Source organism: Acomys minous (genome assembly GCF_964271855.1).
Source record: "Acomys minous genome assembly, chromosome: 9".
Taxonomy (NCBI): Eukaryota; Metazoa; Chordata; class Mammalia; order Rodentia; family Muridae; genus Acomys; species Acomys minous.
This window is the reverse complement of record NC_140490.1, coordinates 89,654,818-89,664,371: the sequence shown is the minus strand read 5'-3', so window position 1 is coordinate 89,664,371 and position 9,554 is coordinate 89,654,818. Positions and strand designations below refer to the sequence as shown.

The 9,554-nt window shown below is 51.0% G+C and overlaps 1 protein-coding gene across 2 annotated transcripts in view; it reads left to right on the top strand.

The window, feature by feature from the left end:
• The first annotated feature begins 3,946 nt into the window (after positions 1-3,946).
• The window catches only part of CHST11 (carbohydrate sulfotransferase 11), a 198,873-nt gene continuing 193,265 nt past the window's right edge, over positions 3,947-9,554 (top strand). Inside the window, exon 1 of one of the 2 annotated variants that reach the window (XM_084796321.1) lies at positions 3,947-4,555. In XM_084796321.1, coding sequence (XP_084652447.1) covers positions 4,453-4,555 — 103 coding nt within the window. In that variant the 5' untranslated portion in view covers positions 3,947-4,452. Of the gene's footprint in view, positions 4,571-9,554 lie in introns of both variants that reach the window. The other variant, XM_084796320.1, reaches the window with a different exon arrangement.

Below are 9,554 nucleotides of genomic sequence, written 5' to 3'. Positions count from 1 at the left end.
TTCTCTCTTCCCTTCTTTCTCTCCAGGCTGGTTGCGAAAAGCTGGCAAGGTGAGGAAGAGCCCGTCCTACAGCCGTGCCGTGAGTGACCCACTTTGTGTGTTTGCGGTTTACCTACCTGTAGAAGATTTATACCTCAAATCTCCTGGTGCTGCAGGCAAATGGTTTTTTAAATTCAGCTCCACAAATATTGACTGTGTTCAGGCTAACTGAGTGTACTTTGTGCTGGAGGTGCCAGGGAGATGCAAATAGGGACAAACCCAATCCTTGGAGGAGCCAGTGGGAGGGCCCCTGGGGCCATGTTGGTATGAGACACATTCACCGTCTTCCTGGAAGACGCTGAAGGGCTCTCTGTCTCCCGTGTTCTCTGGGAGACACGTCCCATGCCAACAAAGTACAGAAAGGGGGGCGTTGTGCCAGTTTTGGAAGATTGTAACAGGACAGGACATTGTGGACAGAATCTACAAGCATGAGACTCAGGTCCCTCTGCTGGGGCTAGAGGCACTGGGGAGACAGATGTCTGTTCACAGCTCACAAAAGGCACCACCTGGAGCTATGGATTTTCATATCTATTTCTTTCTTTCTTTCTTTTTTGGCTTTGTTGTTGTTGTTTGAGACAGGGTTTCTCTGTGTAACCTTGGCTGTCCTGGAATTCTCTTTGTAGACCAGGCTGGCCTTGAACTCACAGAGATCCACTTGCCTCTGCCTCCCGAGCGCTGGGGTTAAAGGTGTGCGCCGCCACCGCCCGGCTCTATTTCTCTCTTATCAATTTTACAAGATTGGTGGCATACATAGGACTTTCTGCCCCAACAGTTGTTTTTGTTGTTGTCATTGTGTCCCCCCCCACTCCTCCCTCCTCACCACCACCCTCCCCTGCCCTGCTAAGCTTTCAGTCCTGCAGGGTTCATTTTTGTTTCTTTGGAAAGTGGTCAAGGCAGCTCCCACTGTGGTACTGAGTTTCAGTATCATCCTCCAGAAAGCTCCCGGGCAACAAGGAGTTTAGAGAACTGCTGGAAAGGAGATCTGAAGGCTGAGCAGCAACAGCCAGGAAGGCTGCTTCTTCAGCCATGTTCACTTGTGCTTCGTCAGGGAACCGCACTTCCTGACCCAGCTGTGATGCTGGGCAGCCTCGTGACAGGTCCTAGCCAATAAATGAAGCTCAGAAACCCCCGTGTACACTTTGACGGCTAGATGACTTCATTATTTGGTGAGACTTCCCAAACCACCACCCCCCCTCTTTCTCAAGCCTTGCAAACAGCATCTCTCAACAGCATTGGTGGGTCGCAGCCCCTTTGGGGAGTCTCCTCAGACCGTCGGAAAACACAGATATTTACATCATGATCCATTAACAGTCTCAAAGTTGCAGTCATGAGGTAAGGACGGAAATGATTGTATGGTGGAGGAGGGTCATCACAACATAAGGAGTTGTATTAAAGGGCCACAGCATTAGGAAGGTTGAGAACCACTGACTGCTCTAGAAGGGGCTGTTTTGCCTCATCCGTGAAACAGACCCAAGGTGCAGCCCTTCTGACCATCCACACCACATAAAGAGCAGATGGAGCTGTAGTCTAGTTGCTTGATGTCACCAAAAGTCGGGATGCTTTGCCATTGCCATATCAAGTTTGCCTGTCTTAACGGGCACATTGGGAAAACAATGCTGCTTTTATTTTACTTTGGTGTACTCTAAAACTGGGTACTAGAGTTCTAGACTGAACCCAGGACCCCAAGCATACCGGCAAAGTATTCTACCACTGAGGTATATCCCAGCTCTCAAAGCCTGGCTTTAGATAAGGCAGTCTTCTTACTTTGTGTCACCATTAAAAAGATACAGTCTTGCCAGAAGCTGGGGGCCTGGTAATCCCAGCACCTAGAGAAGCAGAGGAAGAGGCAGAACTCTCCGTGAGTTCGAGGCCAGCCTGGTCTACAAATCAAATCCAGAGCAACCAAGGCTAAAGATACAACCTTTTTCTCTCTTCACATCTTATCGCTCGATTGTCCTTCTTTTCTTGTCAATAAGCGCAAGCAAAGGGCAATAAGTTATGGTTAGACTAAGGACAGAAAGAAAGTGGTGACTTGATTCGTAGTTGGTGAGTTTACAACTTGGCATCAGAGTGGGGTGAAGGAGAGCTTGATCCTTCAGGAGAGTTATCTACAGGGCACAGTGGCATTGAACCTAGAGCTCACAGCACAGAGGAAGGAACAGAATTCCAGTGAGAAACTAGAGGACCCTTCCTGGCAGAGGTGACAGGTCACTAGGAGAGCCTTCTCCCATACCATACGCAGGGGCCAAGCCCAGATGTTGAGGATGCAAGCACAGATGCAGGCAAGGTTCGCCATCCTTCTCCAGCTCATGGTCCAACTCAAGCTTCTAAAACCCAAAAGGCATCAGGTTTCTCACTTCTCCCTTGGGCAGGTGATGACTTCCCATGCTGGATTCTGAATGCCTGGGCCTGACAATGTGATTTTCTACCCTGGGTAGAAGGACAGTGGAATGAAACACATGTAAATCCTTTTTTCACTGTACTTTGTAAAACCAGGCCAGTTAGTAAGGAGCAGCCCTGCAGGCACCCTCTGGGACGTGACCCTGCAAGGAGCCCAGCCTCCTCCCACCCCACTTGGAGAAGGGGATATAGTGCTCAGTCACATCATATGGGTGACTTTCTCGGGGAGTGGCTTTTATTGGAGCATGTATATCTTGGCCGCCTTCAGCAAGCAAGTCATTCATAAACAAAGACAAATGAACATGGGACTGGCTGCATAAATGTCTCGTTGTAACTGACTGCCTTTTGAATCACAGGAAGGCCGCTGACTTTCCATGCTGGGCGTGGGGGGCCTTCAGGAGGAAGGAAAGGATGCTTCAGAGATATTTCTGGATGCATGTATCAGAAAGCAACGCGTGAGTCTGTCAAATTTGAGGGGAGGATAAGGCCCATTACACTCAGATCCAACAAGAATTTATCAATGCCTCCGTGAAGAGACGCATCGAAAAGACACGATGTCTTATTTTTTATTATGAATCGAGTTTTCTGTAAATTCACTTAACGATAAGGCACCAAGGTCAGGCTTTACAATAAGATTGCTTTCCTGGCATAAAAGTCATCTCCTTATCATTGACCTGTGTCCACTTTATTGATCCACGGCCATGTAACTGCATGGAGTTGAACATTTTAAAACATCTTTCACGCTGCTGGAAAGCAGCGCCATCTTTCTCTCTACCTGCCAAGGCTAAGCTGCCTTGGAATCCCCCCACCCGCCCGCCCAGCACTTTGTTGGACTTTTAGGGACGCCTTTTCACATCCACCGGACTGGTTGTCATGCACTTCGGATAAATTACAGAAAGCTCTACCCTTTGGTGAAACAGTTTTAAAAGCCATAATTGTACCTCCTTTGCCTCGAGGCGGGTGTGTGTGTGTGGGGGGGGGGGGCGGTGAGGACGCGTGCTGGCTCCAGACCCCAAATGCGGTTCAGTTTCCCTAACCTTGACTTTAAGTCCGCTCTCTTTAACCTCTTTGCAAAGGAAACCTTCAAGCTCAACTGTCCTTTGAAAGAAACCTGAATCTGCCCAGTTTTGATCATTATGAAAAGGGCACTTGCTCTCAGGGGAGCTTGGGGGCAACTTCTCCTGCTAAATAGCCCAGGGGATTTTAAACCACTGCGTACCACTAGGGCCCCCCATTCGCTTTAGCCGGCTCCTTTCCCCACCGGAGAATGGGTGGCAGCACTAAAGCGGTCTTATTCGTATTTTTCCCTCTCCGAGTTGTGTCATGGAAACGTTTACACAAGCTCGAGACAGCGGCCCAGCTCCGCCCAGGGACTGAGGGCTTTTGGGACCCTGCGGGAGCGTGCTGCGCACTCCGGACTCCCCGGGAAACAGCTGGACGCGACCACGTCTCGGGTAGGGGCGGGGGGAGGCGACGCTCCGCCCCCGGCGCGGCCCCGCCCTCCCCGCTCGCCGGCGCCCTCCCCTCGCCGGGGGCTGCGAGTTGCGTTTGGTAAAACCCAGCCCTGGAATATATAGATCACTGGAGCGCAATGAAGTAGCTTTTGGCGAGGGAGGGAGGGAGGGGGGCCTGGACAGTCACAGAGGCCAGTGCACAGCGGCGGCGGCACCTTCCTTCTCGCATCCTGGTCGCCCGGCCCGTGAGGAGGCAGCGGCGGCCGCAGGCGCCAGCAGAGGAGGCGGCGGAGCGTCGAGCCGAGGCGAGTCGGACCGGCAGGAGCGCGCGGCCGGGGCCACGCATCTCCACACTTGCACATCAACTCCCGCGCCTTGCACCCCCGAGACCCGGGCTGGGGGCTCGGAGAGCCTCGGTGAAGCTAACGGGATCCATCTCCAGAGCCCAACCAGCTCGGTTCAGAGCCTCCCGGGCGCAGGTCCCCCGCGGCGGGGTCCCTGCTTCTGCGCTCCGGACGAGCCTCCCGGACAGCCGGGTCCCCGCGGCCAGGACAAAGCCATGAAGCCGGCGCTGCTGGAAGTGATGAGGATGAACAGAATTTGCCGGATGGTGCTGGCCACTTGCTTGGGATCCTTTATCTTGGTCATCTTCTATTTCCAAAGTATGTTGCACCCAGGTAGGGGGCGCGTTAGCGTGGTTTTGTTGGATATTTTCTCTCTCGCTCTGCTTTCTGCTTCTTCCAACCTCACCTCTTCCCTTCGGCCTCTTGGGGCTTCTTGCTGGCTGCCGGGATCTGCGGGTCACGGAGTTGGGATGGGGAGAGAAGAAGGTGCGCTTCCTCTTCCTCTCAGCTCCAAGCTGGAGGTTGAGACTAAAAGGAGAGACAGCGGCGTGTGTGGCCCCCTTCTTTCTTTTCGTTTCTTTTTTTCTTTTTTCTTTTTTTCTTTGTGTCTTGTCTGTTGGCTAGGTGGCAGAGAAAGGTAGGGATTGTTGGAAGCTGCCGAGGTCGAGGGTTGATAGAAAGACTATAAAACTCGGTCCCAGTTGCTGCTGAGGGCTGGGATGAAACAGGCGCAGGGAGCCGGCAGCTTTGCGCCAGGGAGCGCTGCCTCTTCCTGGTTGGGGACCCCCGGGCGGGTAGTGCATGCCCGGGCGAGGTAGCGAATCCCTGCTGCCGCCTGGGAAGCCCTAAGCTGAGCTACCACGTGTTCTAAGCTCAGCGGCAGAGCAGGTGTGGGGGGAAGAGGGTGGGTGGCTTCCCGGAGCTTTCCTACTTCGGGCGCAATGTTTCGCAAAACACCCCAAGGTCTAGCTCCTCTGTGACCTTGCAGCTGTTGCTCCCGGGCCTGGTCTACCACGTCCTCCAGGCTCCAGATCAACTGCTGGGACTCCAGAGCTTTAGGGTCACACTTTGGCCACCAAAAGCTCTTGGAGATACTTTGAGCAGTTTTCTGCTCTCATCTCCTTTTCTTGGGATCTGAGCATTTGGAGACTCCTTGAAACACTGGGACAGATCCTTCCCTGCACCCTCCCTGGCTAGGATAAGAGGGCCCAGAAGGAAAGTTTGGGGCTAGAGGAGAGAGAGGCACCTCAGAGAGTCCTGCCACCCGTCCCCGGTCCCCCGCTTGCTGTACCGCTTAGAAACCTAACAGGTAGGACTTTCAGAGAAGGCTCTGTATATTGCCATCCAGTGTTAGTCTCAGGAACCCCTTACCCATTTCTCCCAGATCAGCAGACCCTGTGCGGGCCACATTGGCCCATTTTGTGACGCCTCGGAGTTGCCACAGTTAATAGTTTACTTTTCTTTTCTTTTTTTTTTTTTTTTTGAGGGGGGGGGTTTCGAGACAGAGTTTCTCTGTAATAGCTCTGGCTGTCCTGGAACTCTCTTTGTAGACTAGGTTGGCCTGGAACTCACAGAGACCTGCCTGCCTCTGCTTTCCTAGTGCTGGTATTAAAGGCTTGTGCCATCCTGCAAATCGGTTACTTTTCTAATTTTAGAGAGGAGGGAGAGGGAAAAACACTTTTCGGCCGGGCGTGGCGGGGAGGGGGTTTGGGGGTGGGTGGGAATAGGGTTGGTTTTGCCTCCTGCCGTCTAAGTGTGTATGTATATAACACTTTGAGTACCCTGCCCCAAGAATTCATCAAGCCTGCTTCTCTGTGGATGGCAGAACCATAAAGCTGTTCTCTGAGTCAAACAGGCAGGGCTGTGGGATTCCTTGACAGTGCAGGGACAGACTGGCCCCTCTTCCTTATGGGGCTCGGAACAGTTGTTAAGCCGGCCTGACTGCCAAGAATATGGTCTTGTGTTACCACGTGGAACCCCAGGGCACCCCAGCCAGTCCTGGTAAAAAGATGGCTTTTGTTTGCAGCTCATATTTTTAGTTTAATGTCAGCAAACTGGAGCGGTGTTTGTCTCCTTACTCAAACCTGTGGTTGTGAAACTTGTGAGAGAAATTTAAAAATGGACTTTGCTGGCATTCTGGGTTGCAAGGGGGTGGGACCAGACAGACGGCATCTCAAGAGTGCCAGGCTCCTGGGGCCACCCAGAACCAAGCCAGAGTTTCTCCCTAGAGGGCTAGAGGACAGGCTGGTATGCAGATAAAATGAACCTCATGCTGTTTAAACAAAGGGCCCAATGATTTGGTCTAGACTTCAGAACTGTGTTCAGGCCTATTCAAGTTTTGCTGGGATGGTGCATGCCCGGTAATGCTCAGCAGCAGAAATGCTTACAACAGGCGTGTACGGCGGGGGGGATGTACTGGAACCTCTCCGAACCTGTGAATTGCCCATCAAAAGTCTATTTGTATGTGTGTGCAGTGCCCGTAGAGGTCAGAAGAGTGTAATGGATCCCCGGGAACTATAGTTATAGGTAGTTGTGAGCCATCCAGGGTCTTGTGGAAGAACAGTGTGTGTGTGTGTGTGTGTGTGTGTGTCCGTGTCCTTAACTGCGAGTCGCTTCTCCAGCCCCTTAGGAAGCATGTGTGCCTGCACGGGCACTATATGTGTGCAGGTGCCCTCGGAGGCCAGAAGAGGGTTTGAATTCCCTAGAGCTGGAGTTACAGGTAGTACAAGCTGCCTGATCTACGTCCTGGGAACCAAACCTTGGTCCGTTGCAAGAACAGCACTCTTTTTTTGTTGGTTTGATTTTGTTTTTTCCAGACAGAGTTTCTCTGTGTAGCCTTGGCTGGGCTGGACTCACTTTGTAGATCAGGCTGGCCTCGAACTCACAGCGATCCACCTGCCTCTGCCTCCCAAGCGCTGGGACTGAAGGAGTGTGCCACCACCGCCTGGCAAGAAGAGCAAACTCTTAACCTGGAGAGCTATCTCTCTCGCCCTGCTGCTTTGAATTTTAAAGCGATGTCTTTTCATCTCTGAAGTCTCATGGTACAGGCAATGTTTTTTGGTCTGGGAAGCCTCTCAGGATCAGCCTGGCAGAGGCAGAAGGGACCACAACATAGCCTAGACTGTTGCCTTGCGCCCCCTCTCACTCCCCACACCCCCACTAACTCTCTAGCAGGAGATCTCTTAATACCTATCTGTGAGATGGAAAAGCAGTGTTGAGAAAGAAACGGACTCTTAAGTTTCCTTTTTGGCTGGAGGGTGTAAGGGGAGGGGGGCGGGAAGGAGAGGACTGCCCAGCTCTCAGGCTGGCAAATGCCCCCTCCCATTCTCGTTTGAAGCCCACTGTCTTTTGTATTTTTTTAGTTCATAAGCGTGGTAATTGTGAACTTGAGTAATTGGCCATCAGATAATTGGCCATTGGTTACGCCACTGCAGATTTAGTAAGAGTGGGGCCCCTGTCAGTTAGGCCGTTTTCTTTAGAAACCCTCGACCTTCTGAGTTAATAGTCTTCATGAAGTGCTTTTTTTTTTTTTTTTTTTTTTTTTGGCTGGGTGGGGTGGGGTGGGGAGACAGGGTTTTACGCTCCCTTCTAGTCCAGATGTTTTATACAGGGCCTGGCACAAGGCTTTCCGTTAAGTATTTGCTGGCTGGATGTATGCAGTAGAAGACCCTCATCTCCAGCTCCAGGAAGGTGGTGGCTTTGGAGCTTGTCAAGAGCGCCTGGCTTCTACCTTCAGCTCTGCTGGAGGACATGTCTGTGCATTCCCAGGTTTAAACCCGTTCAGGTCAGGGCTGACTGCATGGCTCCCCAGGCACCAGCCCCAGGAGAGACTTCTCTGTGTCCTGGATGCCACCAAAGGGGTGGCCTCAGTTAGCCACACCCATGGTGCCCACCTCCCTAGGTGTGAACTCCTAAGTTGGAGATGGGCACCACTAACTATGGTTTCTTTACCCGCGTGAGTACCTCCATGAATGCAGCCCGCGCAAGTCTGTCCTCTTCCATTAAAATGTCTCACATACCTGCCCAAGACGGCGGGGCTGCCCTTTGATGGAGCTGTGTCACGTCTTGCAAAGCTGGGAGGCCCCGGGGCAGCCTGTGTGAGGAGCATGCTCCTTCAACCTTCCCTTTGCGTTTCTCACTAGGATTGTGGGGTTTTTTTTTCTTGTTTTGTTTAAAAGCTACTGTTCCTGGAGAAACCTGCCAAGGAGAAAGCCTTTCTCTCATTTTCTTCTTTTTCTTCTGCGGTCTGTTTACTTTCACCGTCACCTGGGAATTCTTTGCCTGGGTTGAATGTATGCAAAGATTACAGCCTTTATTTAAAGATGTCATTGGATCAGGTTGAGCATAGAATGCATCTGGAAGCGTGATTTTAATCTCTGATTCTGTCTGTGCATTTGAGATGTATAGCCGAGAAGCAATTCTCCACTATTCCCCACTCAGAGGCAACTGGATTTTTTCCCCCTCTTTCTTCATAGTATAGAATGTATACACGGGTTGATTACGAAACCCAAGAGATGCCAACATCTCCAACTTTCTGAGAGCCGCCATAGCAACCCAAGTGGAAAATCCCACACCTGACTTCACCTGATAGGTCACAGTCAAAACACAGGTGAATGAATAATGATAAACAAGGTCACCGTCGGGCTGGGCAGTTGAGGGGACTTTGGTACACAAATGAAACACATGCTTAGTCTTGGGTCCAACCTCCAACATATACGTCATTTTACACATGTAGATTTCCCAGAATGCAAAAGCTGTCTGAAACCCAAAAGGCTTCTGGTCCCAATCATTTCGGATAAGGAAAATTTAACACACACACACACACACACACACACACACACACACACTTGTGTTAGAGCCCATAATGCATTTTATATCTTGTTCAGTAAAATCTGTTTTATGGGGCTGGAGAGATGGCTCAGTGGTTAAGAACACTGTCTGCTCTTCCAAAGGACCCGGGTTCAATTCCCAGCACCCCACATGGCAGCTCACAACTGTCTGTAACTCCAAGATCTGACACTTTCACACCAATGCACATAGATTAAAACTAAATAAAAAATATTTTTAAAAAATCTGCTTTATACAAATATACCATTCTAGTGAGTCATTACTGAACTACAGAAGTTTAGCTGCAGCCTTTTAAGTGTATAGGCCTTCATGTGTGTCTGTCCCGACTTAGCCCTGTGCAAAGCACTGGATCTGTATCGTTTGTCTCTATGTTGTTACACATGGTTAGCTTTACATGAGGGACTCTTTTTGATTGTACACGGAACAACTGTGAAATCATCCCCACACTCAGGCCCTCTTTTGTCTTATC